The following is a 25,029-nucleotide window of genomic DNA, read 5'->3' as shown; positions in this document are numbered from 1 at the left end:
AATAACATGTGGGCGATATATATTTATATATGAAAAACATGCTACGTGATTTAAACCTCCCCAATTTCTAGAGATCAAACTCACATTCATAAAATGACTAGTAAAAAGAAAAAGCAGCCAACAACCTAAAACACGCATCTGCACTAAAATATAACCAAAACACTTACGAGCACAAGCATTTTAGTTAAGAAATAAGTGAATTGATGTGGTTTTGAGCAAATTAAAGGGAGTACGAAGACTAACCTCTTAACCAAGTTGAGAGTTGAGCTAGGACTTCTTGTATCAAAAGGAAGAGTGAGAACAAATTTTAAAGAAAGCTTCAGGCTTTAATTGCTTGGCAGAAGCGACGGCTAAGGGGTTGCACTCAATTAACTCAATTGCAGTGGTGACCATTGAGTTATCACGCGTCCAATCGAGTTGTTGTAATTTGTAGCAATGACGCATGCTTAGGAGATGAAGCCTTGGGAGACTTCCATGCTGAGCTATCAATCGGATCAAATCGGTGTCCTCAATTACAATTGTCTCAAGTTTCAAAAAACTCCCTGATTCTATATTCCACTCGGGGCTTCGGAAGGCATAGTCTTCTAAACGGATATCAGTAAGATTTGGTAGCATCGAACCAATGTCATTCATGTGCTTCCATGGACACCCTAAGCCACTCAAACTCAAGATTGTCAAACTTGATGGGAACATTGAAAGAGGAACCATAAACTCACACTTAATATCATAATACTTCACAGAAAATACAAGCATATTCAATTTCTGTTCCTCTGATATATAACCCTGATATATAACCCAAGTACTCATTAGGCTTCTATCATCATCTTCGTCATAAGGCTTCAAATCTACCACAATGCTTCAAATCTACCACAATGGATAAATTATTTAAATTAGGGATTCTCTTGAGAATTTCACTTGTGCAACTCTTTTCACTCACCATAAAGAGTGTAAAGTCTATCCAATGCAGCAGCAGAAGAATCAGGGATCGGTAGGTCTTTCCCCCATACCTCAATATTATGTAGTTCTTGCATGTCCCATACTTCCACCGGCATACATGACAAAGCTCCACATTTCTTAATGTTTATATGTTGATTGGTAATCAAGAATTGAAGGTTAAAAAGGTTGGATATAGAAACTTGGATTTCTTTGTTGCAGGTTAAGCGAGGGTAGTTTAGACAATTTAGTTTGAAAATTTCAAGGGGAAAATGATAAAATCGGACCCTTCCAGCTTCTAGAACCATGAGCAACTTGAAATCCATTGCATGTATGGGCATCGCATATTCGTGGTAAGGACCAAGACAAAGGAGAGAACGTACAGTGGATGCACAATCATTTTTTATTTTTTCACACAAATCTTTGATGGAAAATAGAGAGATGGAATGGGCACATAACCGACGTTGATCTTTCACAACATCATCGTACCTTTGTTCAACATGCAAAAACATAATCCTAGTTGCTTCTTTCTTACAAAAGAGCTGCCAGCAAGAATGCCCACGAAACATTTCCTTTGAAAACCAAGAATTTACTCTGATATCAAATAGAACAAGGTGGTACAAGTCAGCAAGGGTTGCCATGCCTTTGATCAAAACATCATCAACAGTTTTTATATCATCCAGAATTTGTTTACCAAAAGGCTCAAGAAACCCCTCAGTTTTCAACTGGTTTAAAATGATGTGTAGTTGAATATCTATGTACGAAGGGTAAGCTCCCATATACAGAAATAACATCTTCAAATTTTGAGGTAAGTAGTCATAGCTTGGGAAAAGTACCTCTGTTATTTGATCATATACATCCACAAATACTTAATTATGTTGTTTTTCAGCCACCTCAGTCCAATTTTCTATGATTGTTTCCTCTTTAGATAGGAGCTCGTGACTATCATAAGTTGAAGACCTTCACATTTTTTGGCAATCTTCTCTCCTCGTTCATCAAGGTGAGGAGGGAGACCCTCTTCACCGAACAACTTCTAGACAAGTAATTTCTTACTTTCTTCATCATTCAACATGCGTAGTTGAAAGTGCAGGTTTTCTCTCGGTCAATGTATGTAACTGCAAGAGTGTATCTAACTGATCAGGGTGAGATTCCCGACCCAGCCGAGTCGTTGGCACGATAACCGGAACCTGGTATCAAACAATTATTCCTCAACCCACTTCTACTGATTAGTATAATGGAGGTAAGAGTCGAATTCCACAAGGATGGACACGTTCGAATACTGCAGTGACATTCCTGGGTGTTTTTGGTTAGCTACCACGCTTGGGTTGAGATTTTACCTAGGCGAGAAATAAAGGTGGTACTCTACTGACTAGTTGGCGTGAAAATAAAAGGCATGTGGTTGGGTTCGTGAAAATAGGGGACAAAGTGTCTCAGAGGTATACGAAAAGTAGACAGTTACTAAAGGGGAAATTTAGACAACAAGGTATATCTGGTGGTGGCTGGTTGGTTTTCTGACAAGTCTGAAAGGTACAACTGAAAAGTAGGGAACAAAAGTAAAAGTAACTTAAAAGTAAAGTGGTCCAAACTAAAGTTGATTTTGACGTTTTCTTCTTCACCAAGTATTAACAGAAATCATATGAACACAAACACCATAACTAAACTCAGATTCATAACTTCAAACTCAAGATCCATAGATTAAAATGCTCAAACTTAAAACGAACGGCGAAACTGCAGTTTACCTCTACTGACAAACATGCAAGGTGGTGATTATAATGCAGAACGAAAGACTCATGCACGAAAATTAGACTGAAACATAACTACCACCTCAGATTAACAACTCCAGATAAGAAAACACTTCGAAATTAAAAGCAACGACTAGATCTAACTTTCCTAGGCAGAATGAAGCAAACTCGAACCAAAACGACATACGAAATAGAAACTTCATAACTTAAAAGTTGGATCTTCACCGAGTATTTCAAAAGGCAACAAAGATAAATGTTTGCGACAAATCCAACGACGAAAACAGGTAAAAATTAAGCTAGAAAGCAAAATAACGATTGTTTTGCCACTCCGGGCGATGATACTGCTATACTACTACGGAAACTGGCTGGAACAGTGGATCGATGACTTCTCCGGCAGACTCTTGGACGTCAAGTGACCATAGCTGTGGCGAGGAACGAGAGATTGGACAATGCTGAAAGACTGATCTTCTAGAGAGAATTCTACTAAGTGTGTTTTGAGAACCGAGAACTTAGAACTCCTAACCGAACTCTAAGGAACCAACTCTATTCTCTCTCTCCAAGTGGCTTCTTTTATAGGGAGGCTTGCCCTTGCTTTTAGGGTAGATTTCCTTCACGTTTTGACTTTTCTGCCCTTGTTAATGATCATCCCAGCTATCCTTCTTCTCCATCTCGAGCCTTTTCTCTGGCATGCATCCCGGTCAGTATTGCACCCTTCTGGCGCCCTTTTCATTTGCGTCACCTGAATTGTCTCTTACTGACTTGGATCCCTTAATCCTGCACACTTGAGCAACTATTTTGCAGATAATACATGCATTTCACGACATACTGACCAGTAACCAAGGCTTAGAATACGACTTATCAGTAGTCTACACGCAATTTGGCATTCTTCTAAATTTTTCGTGCTCGTTAGCAAGATTCAGACATTATCTTGTGGCAAGTTATCCATAACTCGTGCGTCCCATTTCCATACATCATCCAACACAATGAAACATTTGTTATCCTTCAACCTCTCTTCCAAGAGTCTAACTAATTTCTTATCATTTTCTTCATCTCCTAGGGTAAGGCTTTATTCGCGATCCACTTGAGCTAGAATGCATCGCAATATTTCAATTGATTCACATTTTATGCCCACTTTAACCCATACTCGAAGCTCGAAATGACTCTAAAGTGATGGATCATCAAATATTTTTTTAGCAAATGTCGTCTTTCCAAACTCCTGCTATCCCAAACATTCCAATGTGGTTCTCTTTATTTTCTTGAAGAAGACAATCCCTTAACTCTTCAAATTCTTTGGATAATCCAACCATGTTTGAGTCGATTCCACCAAAATTAATTCTTGAGGAAAGAGGTTGGCCTTCTTCTTCAGGCATATTGAGTAGTTCAATATCGAATTCCGCCTCCATCACCGCGACCCTCTGGATGAAGCAATCAATACTCTGTCGGAGACTCTGCAGATCTACCGAGAAAGACAAGTGATCTTGTGGAAGAATCTGTTCATACACATGAGATTCTAGTAAATCTTCTAATTCCCACACGACCTCTTTGACTCGTTCGTCCAAATCATTAACCTTCATCCTGATCTTACTGCAGCTCGTGTCGTCCAATTTTAGTACAACTTTCTGAACGCAACACATGGCCTCGTAGGCGGGTTGTATGATTTGTGGAGAGGGAGGAGCTAGTGAGATGCGAGAGGAATGTAGAATAGTCCGAATGGTATTCTTGAGAGAAATCGCAGCACCGTAAGCCGCCATGACATAGCTTGATTGAAGTATCAAGTATAGGCTGTGGTTGCGAAGCTGAATGAAAGGAGTTTGCAACGGCGTAAAGTGGTGGTGGGATTTTGGTAATCGCATGTAAAATTGGATGTGCTAATCACGTGTGGTGTATCGATTAAAGATACCACGATGCACGCCCGTATACTCCGCTCAATCAATCAATTCAATATTTAAACATTGTTGGAATCCTAACAATTATACAGCGTTTGTGGGTTCAAGCCCAAATCACGGCAGTAGGATTTTGGATTTTAGGTAAATGTATGTATGTAAAAGTGAAAATGGTAATCACGTGTAGTGTAGTGTATCGATTAACGATACCACGATGCACGCCCAATTGAATATTTGAACTTTGTTGAAATTCTATCAATTTGTGTTGGAATGCTTTGTTATTAAATGGAGGTGAAATCGGAATCAAAATTAGTCCAAGTTTGTGATATTATGGACTAACATGCTTAATTATTTGAATTATTTGCTATACATATATTAAATTAAATATGTATCTGACAAGTAATATTAATTAAATGAATTGAAATTTTGATTGCACACATGTGACATAACAAGAAAATTATGAAATGAATATAGTTTAAATATATCATTTTGTGTGAGAAATGAAAAGGAATAAAATTAGTGATCCATAATATCACAACCTTTGGCCTAATTTGGCATTTCTGAAATATCATGAACTGACCCCTTTTATTAATTCACCATGTATTGGAAAATATAGTACTAGCTGATTTTGTGGGAAATTCATCATAAAATTTAAATTTATAATATTTGCGACCAGCTTTTATGTTCGGCCAAAGTTTATAACAAAATTTAATGAATTAAAAAAATTTATGACCACTTTAATAAAAATAATGGTAGAAACAAAATGATACATCTAAAAATGAACCTCCCTACATATTTAATTACAATACGAGAAATGTAAAAGAAATATCATTAATTTGTCCATACCTGCACGATTATTGAAGTCGACAGCATAACCAACACCAAAATACTAGTACAGTACTACTTAGCATACACAAGAATATCTCATCATACGATGGCACATAAAAGTGCAAGAATCAAGCACTCACAAACAAGATTTCAGCCTATATAACAAACATTAAAATACTAACATTTCAGCCTACGCAAGAAACGACAAACAACAAACAAATTTGAAAAGAATTCAAATAAAATCCAATGAAATGAAATATGCAAATTTACCCAGGCATGTATGAAGTTATTTCTTTCATTTTGGCTGCCATCTTTCTTCAGCTCCCTTGCTTTCATGCATGCCTCTCTGAGACTATTGTGATTTGGTTTTCAGAAAACACGTCATGAAAGCTCGCGTACAATGTAGGGCATGTCCGGACGAGTATCTTGTCTAAATAGAAGGCACATTCGAGCTAATTGAACCATCTGTTGCAAATAAATCATCATCATCATAATCATGAAATGAAATGCAAGACTTATCTATTAGCCAAACTAGTTATCAATCTACCTTTTCAACTTCCTCGGGGGGGCAGTCTTCTTTTAATCTAGCATCCACAATCTCGTGTACCTTGCCTGAATCAAGCTGTGGTAATGCATGGTATCATATTACTTTCAAAGTTATCAAACATATAAACAAAGATAAACAAGTTGCTGCATACCCATGTCAAAAGGCGGTTCATTGGATGCCATTTGGGATCAACTGTCAAGAGCTCAAGGAGAATCACACCAAAGCTGAAAACATTACTCTTTTGAGTGAACTCACCATTCCCTCTACAATTCAAAACAGCAGCAATTACTACAAATTCAAACTCATCATTAAGTAAAACTACAGAAATAAACCTACTCTGGAGCATCATAACAACTCTTGACATTAGGTTGACACTCAGCCCAAGTTATCTTTGCAGTTTCATCATCAAAAAGAAAAACATTGCTGGATCTTAAGTCATGATGAATCAAATGATTTTCGTGAATGTAGCATAATCCCCTTGCAATCCCAACAGCAATCTTGGTTCTTTGGGACCAAGATAAGACATTCATATCTGCTTCTCCGAGAACATAAAGAGTAAACATGCATGCAGGATAGGATTCGTCTTCAAACTTGTTGTTTTGAATAATATTTAAAAAAAAAAATTAACCAACCGCGAAGAATATCATGTAGGGACCTTTGTGTGGAAAACCCATACACCAGAAACTGCCGGCCACCATTCAAACAATAACCAATTGGTTGAACCACGTTTTCATGTTTCAAGCTAGATACTGTTGAGACCTGCATAACCATGTGTTAAACATACATCAATCGAGCCATTCAGAAAAGATGTTAAATAACTATTGCTAAACCTGTGCTACAAAGTCATGCTCTGGCATGTTGTCGAGCCATTTAACTATTGCTTCTTGTCCACTTTTGAGTACTATATGGAATACATCTACCTCTCTCACTGAACTAGAACTCATACTCATGGGAATAAAACCATCATGCATGTGCCGAGCCTTTGAATACTGTGCGAAAAATTCACGCTCTTGTATGTACTCGAGCCTTTGAAAATTTTCTTCGTTTCCACTTTTGTCATTTACTCCTCTGTCTGCACTAACACTCAAATTCCCGGGAACAACATCATCAATCGTGTGCTTTATTTCAGGTGCTTGAAATTCTTCATTAATGTAACTTATTTCAGCTAGTGGAATGGAAGGGACATAAATTGGCAGCATATTGATAGTATGATGCACAGTTAAGCCAGGGACAGCCTTTGACTGCTTATCAACGTCAACTGTTGATCCTGTGTCCATAGCCAACGGAAAGAATTGCATGATCAACCATCACAAGTTAAGTTAAACATTCAATATATGTAAGTTATATATACAAAAGAAAGAATTCACTTTTACCAGATACTTCAACACTAACATCATTACTAATATCCTTCATTTCAGGTAATGCAAAGGCAGGGACATCAACTTCAACTTCAACTTCATTCACATCCTTTTGTGTTGACATTATAAATATTTGTAAATATAAAGAACTCACCTTTGCCAGATGGCAAAACTGTAGTTTTTGGAACTCTGTTCCAATTAGGCCAGAATTGTAATTTTTGTGTCGTCGTCCCTTTCATCTCCTGATGTTCAAGGGCTAACTCAAGCTGTGCCACAACTCTAGTCATCGTGAGTCGTTTCTTGGGTTCAGGATGCAAACATCTTTTCACAACCTCAACAAATGTCTTGAGGCAATCTTGTGTGATATCTCCCTTCAAATTTGAAGCTACAATCTGGTCAGCTTTCCCATTCCGAATCTTTTCTTGAGCCCACATGCTCATACAGAGCTCATTTTCCGCAAGCCTCTTGTCAACCGCTGGTCTCCCAGTCAACACCTCCAATAACACTACTCCGAAAGAATATGTGTCACTTGCTCTTGTAAGTCTGCCGGAGATAAAATAACTTGGATCAAAATACCCAAATGAGCCCTTAACATTTGTGAAAACATGGCTCTGTAAGATATCATTCTCTAAATGTTTGGCTAATCCGAAATCTGAAACCTTTGCAATGAAATATTCATCTAAAAGGATGTTAGTAGGCTTGACATCGCGGTGTATGATGGAGCAACCAGAGTGAAGATAGTCCAAACCTCGCCCAGCTCCAATACATATCTTAAGTAGTTCATTCCATGAGAGAGTTGAGCCGCCCTTGCTATTCTTGTGGAGGTGATCTGCTAGCGTTCCATTCAACATGTAGTCATAAACAAGAATCATCTCTCCATCCTCATCGCAGTATCCAATAAGAGATACTAGATTACGGTGTCGGAATTTACTTAATGTTTCAATCTCCGCCGCAAACTCTGTCTGCCCTTGACTCGAATTTGATCCTACACACCGCTTTATGGCCACAACAGATGACCCTTTATCAATGAAGCCCCTGTAAACTTCACCAAAACCACCCTTTCCGATCACTTGCTCAAAACTGAAATCTCCGGTAGCTAAGTTGATTTCGGCAAGTGAGAATCGACGACAGAGTTTCTCAGCCGTTGAGGATGTCATCTTTTAAGTTAAGGATAAAGTTGGTTTCAAGTTGCAACGATACCACAAATGCACCAAAGGATAGTTTAAATCTACAATAAATGTCCCGCAATATGACCCTCTTGAATTACACCTCACCCTCCTAAAATTTGTCATCATTTCATTCGGCACAAATTTCAAGAATTGTAACAGAAATTGGATTAAAAAAGTTAGTAAGATACGTATCATACTTTTATATACTCTCTTTATCTCTCTATAAATGAAACGTTTTTCCTTTTAAGGCTGTCCCATCAACAAACGTTATTCTATCTTTAGTAACTCACAAAAACAATACTACATAAAATCTTGTACCGAAAAACAAATATTTCACGTTTAATGGAACGGAGGGAGTATTAGTTTTGTAGTAAAATGTGTGATAATGAGTTAGTTGAATGTTGGTACCACTATCAAAAATGAAAAAATGAAAGGTAACAAACATTGTAAGACGGTTGAAATGGAAATGGAAATAGATGATAAATTTTTGGGGACATAGTGAGTATATAGACACAAACTGGATGTAAGATACGCTTAATTTTAGTCTTAAGAGAAGCCGCCATCAATGAAAATGGGAAGTGGTGGCGAATCGCCAGTATTTGAACTGATATTTTTAAATGAAAATGATTGTTTTGTGCCTATGCAAAAAGAGAGCGGTGCACATGCATCGTTTAATCTGTAGAGATATTGTATAGAAATTGCTTGTTTCTTTTTAGATATTTGGTGCGATAGTTGTGATATATAAATAGGTGATGTGATCCATATGTCCATTTTGCTCGTTTCCTTATAGATATGAGTTGTGATGATGTGATATTGTAGAATATAAATATGACCCATTACTAAATGTGTATATTTTCATATCTTGTTTTAAAAGGAAAATTTTGTTTATATTATCTTTTGCCTGAAATTATGCATATATAGGGTTGTGATCAATTGAAATTTTTTAGCCTAATTGAGAATTGAGATGCATCATCAACCACTCATTTTTATTAAATGAGTGATTCAGAATTTTCCACATGGAAAATATTTTTAGCTTAATTAATTATGAAATGACAGAATGGTAATTTCATGGTACATTTTATTCAATAAATACTTTTTTTTTTAGTTTTGTTTTGTCAACTATACACATATAATGTCAACTACATATACAATTCATGTCAAGTACATACGTATAATGTCAACTATGTGTACAATCTATGTAAACTACATATATAATTCATGTCAACTAAACACATATAATATCAACTACATATAAAATTCATGTTAACTATACACATATAATGTCAACTATAAGTTGTTGACATTTGATGTGCAACCTATTGACGATAATACCCCCGAGTTGACATAATCTAATTGCAGTTGAAATTTCGAAAATATTGTGGAAGAGTGGCTGAAAATGCATCTCAATTCTCAATTAAGCTAAAAAATCCCAACCTAATAAGACCCTATAGTATTATAAATACATAGAGAGCTTTTATGCTCTACTATTAATTTATTTATTACATTCCTAGCTAGGGGTGCGTTATAATGCTAACTTTTTTTAAATTGCTAACTTGCTAACTTATCAACGTAGTGAATTAAAAATATCAACACGATCACATTAAAATGTCAACACATATATATGTAGACATTTTAATAAACTGTGTTGACATTTAAATATTAATGTCAACACAATTATTAAAATATCAACTTAAGTTTATGTTGACATTTCAGTATCATCGTATTGACATTTTTCACTATATCGATTAGTTAGCAAGTTAGCAATTTAAGAAAAGTTAGCAATGGATCACACCCCTCCCTAGCTATTTGTTAAAATAAATAAATATTTAAGGAATTAGAATTGCGGCAGTCCCTTATTCAAATTTGAAATATCAAATTTGATTTGATTTTTTTTTTGCATTTTCAGACCGGATGAGATTATTTTTTACTTCAGATTTACGTATGTTGTTAAAATAATATTTATTCTAATCTTATTTAATATCAAAATAAGATTTATGTATGTTATTAAAATAATATCAAATTCAGATTTACGTATGCTATTCTAATCTTGGAATATTATTTGTGCCAATTCAGATTTACGTATGTTATTCAAATAATATTTTTTCAGAAATTTCTGAGTTTTATGTAGATCTTCGTTCGTAATCGATGACGATTTGCCACTCTCGTCACTCCATCAGTTATCCAACTGTGAATCTTCTCCAGTCAATTCCTTTACTCAAGGTTTTAATATTGCATGGCCAATATTCTATCAAATCTTAAATCTAGAAAAGAGGAAATATCACAAGACGGCGAAAAGAGTGTTATCGAAATCTTGACTTGGGCCACGATTTGTTAATATATAATCAAACTACTATTATGATTATTTTGGTTACGATATTGGAAACGATCGACATACAATATATTTGGGTCAATAATGCCCATTTCCATTTTTATTGAATGACTCTTTCGATCATATGTTGTAAGAATTGATTGAACAATTACATAAAGCTCTCTATGATGATTAACTGAGAACGACGGAAAAGGAGATAAACTGTAGAGCGGAAGCGTACCTTGATCTATGACAAATTGAACGGCGAAATTGCTTTGCAGTGGTTATGGATCTTCCAGACGATCAGAGACATTCTTTGCAATAGTCTGCCGAGAGAATACAGAGATATCGAATGTTCTTCTGACGTCTGGGGACCATAACCCTAGCTTATATTTATATTAAATATAAACCCCTTTATTTTCTATTCGGTCCCTCATCAAATAGAAAATCACTTTATGGTATCTACACTTATTTCCATAACAAATAAATACACTTTAGCCCAAACCTTAATCTTTATTGGATCACTTTAATTGGTCAACTGAAAGATAGCCATACACATTAAATTAGTCATGTGGAAGCCCAAATTTCTAACAATCTCCCACTTGGGCAACACATGACACCAAATAAATGTGTACAAACCGAATGAGCGCTCAAAAGTGCTATCACATAGTGTATTTACGAACAATCTTATTATCAACCATATCGACATAGGACTAAAGGGGCAGTCACCATATTTTTTCATGATTAAACCCATCATTAATCACATATGCAAATATAATCAACAACAGATCAAATAGCATGGAAATTTCATGTAAGGTGATCATACATGCTTATTTCCAACTGGTCCTCCCAAAGTGAGATCAAATAAAAAATAATGGACAAAACATAATACTTTATTTCTGCAGAGAATAACATGAGTTTATAACTTCATGTTCAAAACACAATATAGAGCAACAACCCTAACTACTCCCACTGAACGGAAGTACCCTTAAACAACATAACACCCATTTGGACTACATACCCATGAAAGACCTTGGGTGATAGCCCCTTTATGAGCGGATTTGTCATCAACAAATCCGTTCCCTTACGCTCTATATGCATTTGTCCATTCCGAACTCTTTATTTAACAACCAGGAAGCTCCTGTTGTTTTAGAATATAATACTGCAGAGTTATTGTCACAACATAACTTAAGTGGTCTTTCAATACCTTACAATATGCAGCCTAGTGACAAAATTTCACAGTTATATTCATTAACTAGATGCCCCAAAACAAGTTACGAATTCCGTTGTCATGGCAGAAGTAGCTACAAGTGTTTGCTCAGCACTTCTCCACGAAATGGCTCTACAGCCAATATACACACGTAACCTAAAATGGATCCTTTACTGTATTGGCGTCTAACAAAATCAGAATCAAAATGCCTAAAGATCTCTCCAAATGATCCGATTTTCTGTATGCGAGCATGTAATGCTTAGTTCTCTATAAATATCTCATAACCCGTTTTACTGCTTCCTAATGATCCATATCGGGTTATTGAGATATCTGCCCAACCTATAAACAATTAAAAATAAATTGAGTCTAATACACACTTGAGCACACATTAGGCTCCCAATCACCGAAGTATATGGAACCTTCTGCATTTTCTAAATCTCAAGATTTATCTTAGGGCACTGAATGAGACTAGGTTTGTCTCCTTTAGTCATAGGGGTATTTCTTTACTTGCAATTATGCATCTCAAATACTTTAGGCACCTTTTCACTATATCCCTTCCGTGACAATCGAAAATTATTTCTTTCGATTCCAAATACAAAAGAGGCTTCCCCAAGATCTTTCATCTCAAATTTATTCGAGGGAAAATTCTTGGTGTTAGTGCAACATATCATTATCGAAAATTATTTCTTTCGATTCCAAATACAAAAGAAGATGCATTTGCTCCCACTGAACTTGTGATACACACAACCATCAATAGCATTCTTTCTAAATCCAAATGAAAGAACTACTTCATAAAATTTGTGGTACCATTGATGAGAGTCTTAATTGAGGTTGTTGAGATTGACTTTAAATGATATCATCCGCATGAGATTGAATGTTTACAACAATATCATCTTGAGGTTCTTAATATGCTTCTTTTTCAATGATAGTAATTGGTACATGATCAATGTCAGAAGCAGTAGTAGGTGTCTATACAGACTCCTCCTCAAAAGTAATGTTCCTTAACACATTCTTCCCCCCAAACTCAACATCCTCAAGGAATACTATATTTCTCGTCCAAACAAAAAAAAAAAAAAAATAGTTCCTTTTGTGGGATCATAAAATTTAAAGAGTATAATCCCCTTTTGGTCCTTTACATATGGCCGATTTTTGATTTTGGTCCATAACATTCACTTTTCAAAAAGTAAGTCCGAAACAAATGAAAAATGATATCGTTTGCATCCTTTTTTGACGGCACCGTCAATTCTCGACGGTCAACCGTCAATTAGCGAAAATTTGACCCGATTAGCTTATTTTAATTACTGTAGCTAATTTAATACTATTTTTTTTTCTATTTTCCGCTTTTACATTTTTAAACCCTAAATTAAAACAATGAAAATACTATAATAAACAAATCTCTGCAGCTATAATTAAAACATTCATTTCATTCAAATTTCTCCCCCCTTTTTCTCTCGCTCATTCTTCTTCTTCCTCCCCAAGAACCCTAATTCTTTTTCTCCATCTCTGCAACAACTAAACACCTTCGAACATGGGTCGTTCGTCGTGTAGCCAGAACGTCGTCTCCGTCGACCGCGACCGCGTCCTTGACTTCGGAGACTTCCGATTTAGCTACCCTTTCTGCTATTGTAAGAAGATGGCGGCGCTCCGTATTGTCATCGGACAAGGCAAACCGTCGAGGGGGAAGCTTTACTTCACATGTGAGACGAAGGAATGCGGTTTCTTCAAGTGGTGTGAGCCGAATCGTAATGTCGAAATTACGAGCCAAATCGGGCCAAATCAGGCCTCTTCTTCGTCATCCTCGGTCGGTGGTGCCGATTTTGAGGAACTGGGTTTGAATTTGACCGTAATTACGAAAAAAATCCAGAAATTAATCAATATTTTGAGCTTTGTTGTTCTTTGTTTTGTTGTTGTTGCAACACTTATATGTATATTCAAGTAATTTGATGTAGTATTTGTGAATCCTTTTTGAATGTCGAAGTAGGTTTGAATTTGTTGTTGTGTTGCTCGAATTTGAATTCTGCAGTGATGTTCTAAATCGCCAGAAAGCCCTAATTGGAGAGTCGTAAAGTATAAGTCAAAGTAGTCCTTCATATAAATTTTTTACTTCCATTTGGTCCTGAACATTTAAGCACACCAAAGCCTCTATGTGATTGTTTCTTCGTCGACTATGTCAATAAATCGACATCAAATTGAACCAATAAATGGATAACAAAATACACCTGAACCTGATTATGTCATAAGCCATTTACACCTGATACATGCTCAAAAACAGCCACAATTACATGTTACATCCACAAAAAAATATTGTCATAATGCCAACATCAACACTATCAAACCTTAACACCATCAAAACCCCAAAAACCATCAAACCCCACAAAACCATCAACACCAAATATTCATTGTATTTGTTACACAACATGACACGATTTTTAAAGTCAAATGCCAACATCAAACACCCTTCTTCTTGTTGGGTGGTTTCTTCTTCGCGGGAACAGAGGCAGTAGTATATGAGGAGCCGGGTTCTGCAAACATATCCGCAACCGCACTTGAACAACTTGCCCTATTGTGGCCGGGTTGGTGGCACAATGTACAAGCCTGCTGTTCTTTATCACGATTACGCTCCCTCCTAACCGTTGACCCTACAAATAGTTTAGAAAAGAAGTGTCATTGATTATTGATTATTTGAATGAAAATAGTTCCAAAAAAAAGTTATACCTTTCGATTTTCCCAACTGAATGCTTTGGGGACATCTCCTTTTGTTGTGTCCTTTTTCACCACAAAGCCGACACTTGTACTCCGGCATAAGCCCCTTCCTCGACATTTTCTGGCGTCCATCCTCTCCATCTCGGACCGTGACAACTTGATGGGTTATCCTTGCTGCCTTTGCTTTGACCTTGCTTCTTGCAGCCAGTTCTTCAGCCGTTTTTTGCCTTGCTCCCTTCGGACGTCCGGGCAATCGAGTAAGGTCTGGTGGAACGATATCGGGATGAGGAGTCCTTGGCCACATATCTGGTCCGTGTACCGGGTAGATGATGGGCGCGTATACCAATTGCAACGTCTCCGTTGAGTAGCATTGAGCTACAAAGGAGTCCACATCCTCCCCAGTCATCTGAATAGCAGCAATCGCATGTGGGCACGGTAACCCGGTCAACATCCAACGCCTACAGCTACAACTCCGATCCCGTATATCCACCACGAACTGCTCATTGAATTTGGTGTTCACCTGATACACCCATTCACCAGCCTCTCTCACCATACAATCTCCAACCTTTTCCTTTAGCTTCTCAAGCTTCTTCCTTATCTTGGGTCCGATACAATCCTCCAACTTTGCAGCCATCTTCCGTCGGGTGGTGAACCTGTCCATCAAATACATTCGGATACATTCCAGCATGCCATACAAGGGCTTGTCCCGCGCAAACAATAGGACTTTGTTATAACATTCTGAAATGTTGTTGACTAGAATGTCACAATGGGCCTCAAAACCAAAGAAAGCTCGACTCCAGCTCTCCTTGGCAGTGTGCACGGTAAGCCACGTGTGTGCAGCGGTGTTCAGTTGTTTCACCTCCTCCATCACCTTCTCGAAGGCGTATGCATTTGTTGAACGGGCTGCTTCCCAAATCTTGTCTTTTAGCGTTGGAGATGGGAACACCTTCTTGAAGTTGTTGTGCATATGCCACACACAGAAGCGGTGTTCGGCATTATGGCAGCAACTTCGGACAACATTGATAAGGCCCTGCCCATGACGAAGAAAGAAGATTAGCTAATAGTTAACTGACTAATTTACAATGTAATTGTGTACCTTTTGTCTATCGGAGATGAATGTCCACTTGCTCGAATCCTTGATGTCCAGATCCTTAACCAACAAACTTAAAAACCAACTCCAAGTATCCGTATTCTCAATGGCTACAACACTGTAGGCGACGAGAAAGATCTAATCATTCGGGTCTAATCCAATGGCAGTGAGGAGTATGCCCTTCCCTTGTCCTTTTAGATGGCAACCATCCGATCCTATCATACGCCTGCAATGCTGCTTGAAGGAAGTCTTACAAGCTTCATAAGCTATGTAGATTCCATTGAACTTGTCAGTTCCATCCGATAGGCGCCTAGTTGCTAGGACAACGGTACTCCCTGGATTTGTCCTCAAAATCTCTTCCCTATAATCATGCAGCCTCTTGTACTGCTTGATTGTATCACCCTCGATCAGTTTCCTCGCACGTGCCATTGCACGCTTCGCCTTTCCCACCGAAATTGTTATCTTCAACTCCACATGCACCTTCTCCACAAATTGCCCAACTGTCATCCCATCCCAGGAAATAACCTCATATCTTCCTTGAATAGTCGTGCCAAATACTTGGCATTAGCACAACCGTGGTTGTAAGAAGCACCCCCACACTTGTGTATGTCACGCAGAGCTCCAATCTGCCAACAGCCAAGTTCACTCCTATAATACAAGGAAACCGTCCATGGACAACCTACTTTAACCTTCTTACTTCGCAGCAACCCCTTGCAGTATGCAATACAACGAATGTTGTCATTCTTCTTGAGCCTCAACTTCTTACCCAACTGGACACCTTGATGACGTATAAGGTCTGTAAAATCAGCCTTGGTATTGAACCGCAACCCCACTTCCAACCTTGGATCATTTCGGTCCTTGGTAGGCTTATATCTTCGGCTCATATTTTGAACGACATCACAGTCACCCTCGCCCGCCAAGTCAGCCTCACTAGTGTCCGAGCTAGGTGAATCACTCCGAAGAATGTCACTTTCCCCACCATCATATAAATCACCAAGAACTCTCATGGAATTCACAACATTCTTCCATCCCTCAACTTGAGAAGTCATTATGTTGTCCTCTTCCTTATCACTTAGATCATAGTCGCTGTCCACAAATGTAGGTTACCCCGCATTGTCATCATCAGAATCAACCTTTCCTTTTTTCTTTCCTTTCTCATTGCAGGTCCCCTTTCCCTTTCTTTTTTCCTTCACAACATTATTAACTTTCCCTTTTCCCTTTCTCACAGCCTCAGTCTTTCCCTTCCCCTTTCCAGCCTTTTCTTTCCCTTTTCCAGATCCATTCCCCTTGCCTTTCACAGCCACGAGACTCTCTTTCTCAGATTCTTTCTCACTCTCCACCTCATACTCACTGTCTGAACTCTGTACTAACCAATCATCTCCACCAGCTCCCTCACCCTCACCCTCACCAGCTCTCTCATCCTCACCATCATCAATTCCCTCATCATCACCCTCATCATCACCATCACCAGACCCCTCATCATCACCATCACCAGACCCCCCATCATCACCCTCACCCTCACCAGCTCTCTCATCCTCACCATCATCAATTCCCTCATCATCACCCTCATCATCACCATCACCAGACCCCCCATCATCACCATCACCAGACCCCCCATCAGCACCAATACCATACCCCTTAGCATTACCTTCCTCTTCGCTCTGATCGTCTTCACTTGCTGTTAAACCATCTATACGCTCTCTAACTCTAACTGGACTTTGAATTTTCTCCTGTGTTAATTGACTAACAGGGTGTGAGCCCGTTAACACCTCACCGACACCCCCGGGGTGAATGACATATACATCAATCACCCCAGCCCTGACCCCTAACTCTGCCATGTCTATTGCAGACTTGTTGTCAAAAAGCCGCACCATTCCATCTTCGAAGTTCATCCCAGGAATCCGATAGAAGTACTCTAACCCAGTCACATCAATCCCCAGTTTCTCCAACACATCATCAACCTCAAGCTTCGACCATTTGTCTGGATCACAGTTGTGAACATATTGAAGTTCAGCACACATAGTTCTTCCCAAACCCTTCCTCAAGGACACCATTGTAGTGCAATCTTGTAACGAAGGTCCCATCTACATGAGTACATGTATAATCATATCAGTCATCATAGCTAAACAATATAAGATAACATATTGGTCCCATATATATGCTCTACATATCAGCTTAGTCCTACACATTTACAGACAAGAAAAATGGTCCCCAACACCCAGTCCACATAACACCCTTTCACAAGTCAAAATTGTATGCAGACAAATAAACCCTTTTCCGCATAACACCAAACCCTAAAAATTCTCAAAATCATTGGCATATACTCAAATCATACTAAATGGGACCACATAATAAAGACAACACCATATTAAATACACCACAACCAATAAATGCAAACCCTAGTAAGCAAACATGCAATCAATCGATTTTCAATCAAATTTTAAACAAATTTCAAACAACATTACCTTCTGAATGAAATTCAGGAACTGGATTTTCAGGCGGAGGAGGAGCAACTGGAATTTGAGGCGAAGGAGAACGTTCTGGAATTTGAGGCAAAGGTCTTCTCCGTTCAGAACGGCGAAGTAGATGGAGCGGCGGCTTCTGGTGAAAATGACGGGGGTACCGAGCCTTCTTCGTCCTTTCAAAATCGGGGTCGCTTTCTGGAGAAGCTCGACGGTCACCGACTGAAGAAGTAGGGTTCATTTTCGGAGAAGAATGGACATCCGCGTCGGAGCTAGGGTTAGAACCCACAAATCCCGATGCAGCCGACGGTCCTTGTTCGGTGTCAGGCGGACGCGAATCGCTCGTTTCAGTCTTCTTCCTCTTCCTCGCATATGATTTTTTCACGTCGGTGAGACCTTCGGTGTAACGGTGGTTTGGGTACGGCGACTTCCAACTCATGGCAACCAACAATAATCGATTGGAATCGGTCGGAATCGGGCTTCTTCGTCGGAATTCAAAACTAGGGTTCTAAGATCTTAGAGAGTGACGAGAGAGATGAAAGAAAAGAGAGAGAGTGTCGTTTGATTTTCCAACTCCATACTTAGTGAAAAATGTTGTTTGATTATTCATATTTAAAAATATTAAAAAATTTGAATTATTAGCAAAATAGTTAACATAATATTAACCAACTAACAATCTGAGATTAAGTCTAATCGGGTCAAATTTTCGCTAATTGACGGTTGACCGTCGAGAATTGACGGTGCCGTCAAAAAAGGATGCAAACGATATCATTTTTCATTTGTTTCGGACTTACTTTTTGAAAAGTAAATGTTCTGGACCAAAATAAAAAATCGGCCATATGTAAAGGACCAAAATAGTACTATACTCAAATTTAAAAACCCCTAAATTTTTCTGGAAGACCAAAGTGAGAATGTATGCTACAGTCTTTAATGCCTCTCCCTAAAGCGAATGCGACAAGGAAGAATGATAAATCATATTCCTTCACATATCTTTAAGAGTTTTATTTCGTCTTTTAGCTACATCACTCATGCTAGGCGATCCCGACATGGTGTACAAAAGGACGATCCCACACTCTTCCAAATAGAAGGCAAAATGTCTTTGACATTGTTCACCTGAGCAGTCATTTCTGTCGTAGTTTCGCCACCACGGTCAGATTTGACTTTCTTAATGCCTTTGTTGAGTTGGAGCTCAACATCAGCCCTGAATATTTTGAACTTGTCTAAAGCCTCAGACTTTTAATAGATTAAATGTAGGTGCCCAAAACAAGAATATTCATTTGTGAATGATATAAAATATTATTGATCATTCCAAGAAACCGAAGTGAATGAACCACAAATGTCCGTATATATCAATTCTAAAATGTATAGCTCTATTGGCACCTAATTTCTTAAGTTTGGTATGCTTTCCTTCGATACATTAAACACACAAATCACGTTCTGAAAAGATAAGTGTATTCAATACAACATATGACACAAGTCTCACAATCCTTTATTTTGAGATATAACCAAAACACTTGTGTAATAAATTAACCAAATTCTAATTATTTAATTTGCTTAGTCCCTTTTGATTCAACATGTAAGCTTCTGAATATGAAGTAACATAATTGAGCATATAAAGATTGTTATATGCACTTAAGGAAACAGTGCCCACAATACTAGAATTATTTGAAGGAAGAACTTTACTATTTCTGAATGAACAAGAGAAACCAAATTTGTCCAAGCAGAAATAGAACCAAATTTTGTCTAAAAGACATTACAATAAAGTATCCTTCAAAGACAAAATAATTCCAGTCTTTAATAACAATCTATAATTCTCAATAGTCTCTACTTCCACCGATTTGTCATGTTCCAACTAGATGTATCTTTCACCATCAATTGACTTTCGGTAGCTCAAACAGCCTTGCACTGATAACCTTATATGAGTAGTAGCACCAGAATCTACCCACTAAATATCATTAGGGACTAAATCCAAATTAACTTTAGAACTGACCAAAACAAGAATTGTAACTTCCTTTGCACGTCATGCGTGATATTTACAATTCTTCTTTTTATATCCATGTTTACCACAAAAGAAACAACATGATAGTTGTTTCTTTTGTGATAAACCCTTATCCATAGCAGCATTCTCAATACATTTTTTCTTAATGCCCTTTACTTTATTTCTTGAGATACTGACCAGATGTGCAACACCAAATGCGCAAACAAGTCTTTAGAATTCAAGCTTAAGTGAAGCAACGTGAGATATTTTCATAATGTGCTCCCTTATGTTGCCCTTGCCCATATATACTTTATTGAGATCAAGCATGCTTGTCTCAACCTTATCGTTTTTCGCAAAACGTTCCTTAATTTTGGCAAGGTATTCACTGGCCATAGTGATATACTTTGATGCAGTGCCTCGAAAGGCTTCTGGGATGCTACACCTTATGATCAGTAGACTTACACGATTAGAGTATTCCCACTTCTCATAGTTTCTCCTTTGATAAGAAGCACTATAGTCCGTAGGAGAAGTAGGTTGCTCAATCCTTAGCGCGTAATCTAGATCCATGCAACCCAGAGCAATCCAAATATAATCTTTGCAATCCTTAAAATTTGACCCATTCAACACTAACATATTGTTCATGTTGGAAGAAACTGCAGAAGCAGACATCACAATTGAATAGAGAACAAAACCAAATTAATTGTCATGCTCACATCATAAAATTCAAATAAAATGGTAGCATATCGAGGTACCAGCACAACATTCAAATCAAGTCTGTGGACAGTAATATGAACTTGCAAGTGGTAACCTTTTGTAGTAATCAAACACTGACAATAAGATCATGTCAAGTAATGTCCACCTGTGGGCATCACATTTACTCACAGAAAAACTGGATAATCATCACGTATTTATCACCACAGGTATGTGTGTATCTCGTGCCAAATATTAATCTTCCTGTGGGCCGACTAATATCCGCATTAAAATACACACACACTTACCGTCCTAACATTCGCAGTAAAGAAGTCTAGACAAGAGAGGTTACTGTTGCAACGTCTTATTTTGACTAATCTATTTGAATATTAGTAAACCATATCGAGGTACCGAGCACAGCATTCACAATAAGTCATTTGACAGTAATGTGAATTTGTAAGTGATATTCTCTTTATAATGATCAAACACTGACAATAAGATCATGTTAAGCAATGTCCACCTATGGGCATCATACATTACTTACACGAAAAGTGAATAATTGTCACGTATTTATCACTAAAGGTATATGTGTATCTCATGCCAAATATTAATCTTCCTGTGGGCCGACTAATATCCGCATTAAAATACACACATCTATAAAGGAACATGAGATGCACCAAGATTATTGAATTTGAAATTTTTAAAAACCGAATACAAACGCTTGCAAGCAAGTCGTTGTCAACTGTCTGGAATATAGTGGCTAGCCAATGAGTCACTGGGTTCGCATACCTTGCGAACTCAGCAAGTCGCTAAAACCTGACGGCCAGCCCTATAACTCACCAGCAAATCGTAAATTGCTGACTCCTAATGGGATTCCATATAATTTTTCCAAATCCGATTTTCACTAAAATCAACAAAATATCTGAATTTTGATGTTCCCAGAACGAAACCATCACACATAAACAACCAAAAGCAACATCTAAACAACCAAACAAATCCATAAAATACAAATCCTAAACTTTATGGATTCTCCAAACATGCAAACGTGAAAACCTTAATCGCCAAACAAGAATATACATTTTGCAAAATTCTTTACGGTTAATTCTTTGCAAAATTCTTTACCGAAACTGAATTAATGAAAACATATAATCATGAATTTTGTAGTTCTTGCTTTTGATACGCCATGTAAAACCATAAGATAACATAAGATAGAACACCAGATAAGCAGGAAAGGAATTTTCAATCCATCAAGCAATATTCAAAATTGTGCATAATCACAATTCACATCGTAATTACCAGTTCCATAAAACAATCATGCTTGAATCATTCCCAATTCATAAAGAAAATGACCGTAGACATAAACCGAAATAAAAAACGCAATCCATCAACAAAAGAAATTAACGTCTCGACATGCGTGAAGGCTTATTCTCAATTCACCCAAACAATTATTTCGGTAAACAATATAATACCATATATTCATAAAGAATTTCCTTATCAAGACCAAAGCTCTGAAATCACCGAAATCAAAATTCATGAAAGATACATATTGACACAAATAAACACAAAATCATGTACCAAATATTCATGAAATATTCACGCATAATAATAAATTCACACTTTATTTTAGGAATTGGAAATTCTTCACAAGTTATAAAATCAAGAACTTAAATTCTTGAATTCCAGATTACGAGCAGAAAAAATAAACCTAATTTCCTTTTCCCAATTCTCAGAGAATCATCAATAGAGTGGCTCTAATACCACTTGTTGTAAGAATTGAATGAACAATTACATAAAGCTCTCTATGATGATTAACCGAGAACGACGGAAAAGGAGATAAACTGTAGAGCGGAAGCGTACCTTGATCTATGACAAATTGAACGGCGGAATTGCTTTGCAGCGGCTATGGATCTTCCAGACGATCAGAGACATTCTTTGCAATAGTCTGCCGAGAGAATACAGAGATATCGACCATAACCCTAGCTTATATTTATATTAAATATAAACCCCTTTATTTTCTATTCGGTCCCTCATCAAATAGAAAATCACTTTATGGTATCTACACTTATTTCCATAACAAATAAATACACTTTAGCCCAAACCTTAATCTTTATTGGATCACTTTAATTGGTCAACTGAAAGATAGTCATACACATTAAATTAGTCATGTGGAAGCCCAAATTTCTAACATCATAATGTTATGCAGACTTATTTTAAAAAAATTGAAGGAGAAAAAAAATGTCACGACCGCACTTTGCTAAGGATAGCAAAGCCGGGAAACCATGACTAGGGATGGGAAATAAGAAGGGAATAGAAAGGGGATAAATAGTGACTCAATACTCATTCAGAAATAAAGGGGAGACAATTTCAAATAAACTTTTAATCACCAGAACTTGAATGGAAATCTTACTCTTCAACAAATAATTGTCAGAGTACATAAGAACAATCGAGATTAACTAGAATCTTAATACGCAGCGGAATGAACACGGTCACATGTATGGGGACATGCACCGCCGAGAGCCTTTACTTAAAATAAAAGGAAAATCATAACTCTGCTCAGCATTCTCCACTGTCACTGCTCAACCTGCACATTTAGAAATATATACAGGGCTGAGTATAAAATACTCAGTGAACACATTGCCGAAATATACATACATAAAATTGAAAATGTTGTCATGCCATCACAGTAACACTCGAGAGTTTTCTCTTAAAAGGCCCGAGCTTACTAAGTTCTTTGTGAGCTAAAGTTCGACTGATCAGTCTAAGTTCTTTTTGTACTTTTGCCATATCTGAACACCAAGTGCCGTGGAGATGGTGCTCTCCACGACCACCTACATCTTTCTCCAGCCGGGGAGGTGGCCACCTTCCACGGTCACCAGACCTGCCCTTTGGCCATAGGTCTTTTATGTACACTAGTCCGGGTAGGGACACCACCCTCACCAGGACACGAATTCGATTCACAACTCACTTCCTTGGCCTTAGCCAAACAGATAGGCATCACACATAAAACATTTATGGCAAGACAACATCATTTGAAAATGAACAACGAACATGAGTTCGAGTTTTCGCAACTATCATTTGAAAATAATTTTATTTTTATCCACATTAGTATGTAGGATAAGAAAGTTCACCTTGTATGACTTCCGAGGTTTCTAGCTATTAAATCCTCGCTTCACGGTGTTAAGTCCTTCCTTTTTTGAGAAAAGAAAAGATCGGACTATACTTAGCTTCAAGGTTATAGTAGTTAAATAATGCATATAAAATCATATTATTTTATTTAATGGTTTTGGATTACAACATTATATTCTTAAAATTTAATCTGAAGATTTAATTTATTTAAAACTCAACTAGACTAGAAGATTGAACTGTAATTATTCATAAAATAAAATCTATGGAATCTTAATTAAAACATAGGCTAATGTTTTTCTTAGTATTAATCAATTTTTATTTTATTTTTTTCCATAGAAAATTCTTATGTTCGTAAACGACTAGCATTCCTCATTTAATCCTAGCTTAGATTACTAAAACAATTGGTAATGGGCCTCTACTTAATTTACTACAACCATTAATTAATAGGTTGGGCTCTCACTTAAATCTCTTACTAAATCGGCCCAAGTGGAAAATAAATTAGTAGCCCAAAATCAATTAGTAGATCCACATGTGTATATATCCAATCCTCATCTTCCTCATCACAACCCTATCTACCCACCAAGAGCAGCTCCTAGCCTCCTCCTCCTCTTCCTCTCTCTGGTCTGCCGCCGCCGCCACTGTGCATGCATAGGCGGCGGCTTCGCCGTCCTTCTCTCCCTCAGCGGTCCAGCTGTCTCCGGTCAACTGGCAACCACCACCACACCAGTTTACCGACTTCCATTAAGTAAGGCTACGATACTCATTAGTTTATGCTCTCACTTTGATTTTCTATAAGATTTATACCCTTAGATTTAATTATTGTAATATTCATCTTATTATTTTATGTAGATTGAGGACTCGTACGTCTCCAATTATGAGGATTTGTGGCTGCTCTTGTTGTCTTCGGTTTGCCGAGAAGCCATTTCCGGCAGATTGGCATCCCGTAGACATATACTCCCTTCGTCCACGATTAAGAGTCTCATTTCTAAATGGCGCGGGTTT

General features: G+C 37.6%; 3 protein-coding genes and 1 pseudogene across 5 annotated transcripts; all 4 read right to left on the bottom strand.

The window, feature by feature from the left end:
• Nucleotides 1–282: 282 nt before the first annotated feature.
• On the bottom strand, nt 283–1,727 carry LOC148932922 (uncharacterized; annotated as a pseudogene).
• A 3,718-nt stretch (nt 1,728–5,445) lies between these two features.
• Nucleotides 5,446–8,622, bottom strand: LOC125216539 (putative serine/threonine-protein kinase PBL25). 3 transcript variants are annotated; one of them, XM_048118281.2, is made up of 7 exons: nt 7,446–8,574; nt 6,764–7,200; nt 6,566–6,692; nt 6,270–6,465; nt 6,085–6,196; nt 5,934–6,008; nt 5,446–5,851 (listed from the first exon to the last, which is right to left on the bottom strand). In XM_048118281.2, the coding sequence occupies exons 1-7, from the start codon at nt 8,446–8,448 to the stop codon at nt 5,768–5,770; spliced, it is 2,034 nt and encodes a 677-aa protein (XP_047974238.1). In that variant the 5' UTR covers nt 8,449–8,574; the 3' UTR covers nt 5,446–5,767. The 3 variants fall into 3 exon arrangements, 2 of the variants coding, with proteins under 2 accessions (XP_047974238.1, XP_088920140.1); XM_089064014.1 differs by lacking the exon at nt 6,270–6,465 and having other exon boundaries at nt 6,589–6,692; nt 7,446–8,598; XR_016135174.1 differs by lacking the exons at nt 5,446–5,851; nt 5,934–6,008 and having other exon boundaries at nt 6,589–6,692; nt 7,446–8,622.
• Nucleotides 8,623–14,426: 5,804 nt separating this feature from the next.
• Nucleotides 14,427–16,278, bottom strand: LOC125200390 (uncharacterized). Its single transcript, XM_048098039.1, has 4 exons — nt 15,996–16,278; nt 15,778–15,881; nt 14,694–15,711; nt 14,427–14,617 (listed from the first exon to the last, which is right to left on the bottom strand). Exons 1-4 carry the CDS (start codon nt 16,276–16,278, stop codon nt 14,427–14,429), a joined length of 1,596 nt encoding a protein of 531 aa, XP_047953996.1.
• A 4,164-nt stretch (nt 16,279–20,442) lies between these two features.
• LOC148932921 (uncharacterized) lies at nt 20,443–20,880 on the bottom strand. Its single transcript, XM_089065286.1, has one exon. The coding sequence runs from the start codon at nt 20,878–20,880 to the stop codon at nt 20,443–20,445; it is 438 nt and encodes a 145-aa protein (XP_088921412.1).
• Between the last annotated feature and the right edge of the window lie 4,149 nt (nt 20,881–25,029).

This window comes from Salvia hispanica, chromosome 2 (genome assembly GCF_029641045.1).
Source record: "Salvia hispanica isolate PSC_SH4W2 chromosome 2, Shi_PSC_v1, whole genome shotgun sequence".
Classification (NCBI taxonomy): domain Eukaryota; kingdom Viridiplantae; phylum Streptophyta; class Magnoliopsida; order Lamiales; family Lamiaceae; genus Salvia; species Salvia hispanica.
Note: the sequence above shows the minus strand (reverse complement) of the source record. Positions and strands in the feature narration are given on the sequence as shown.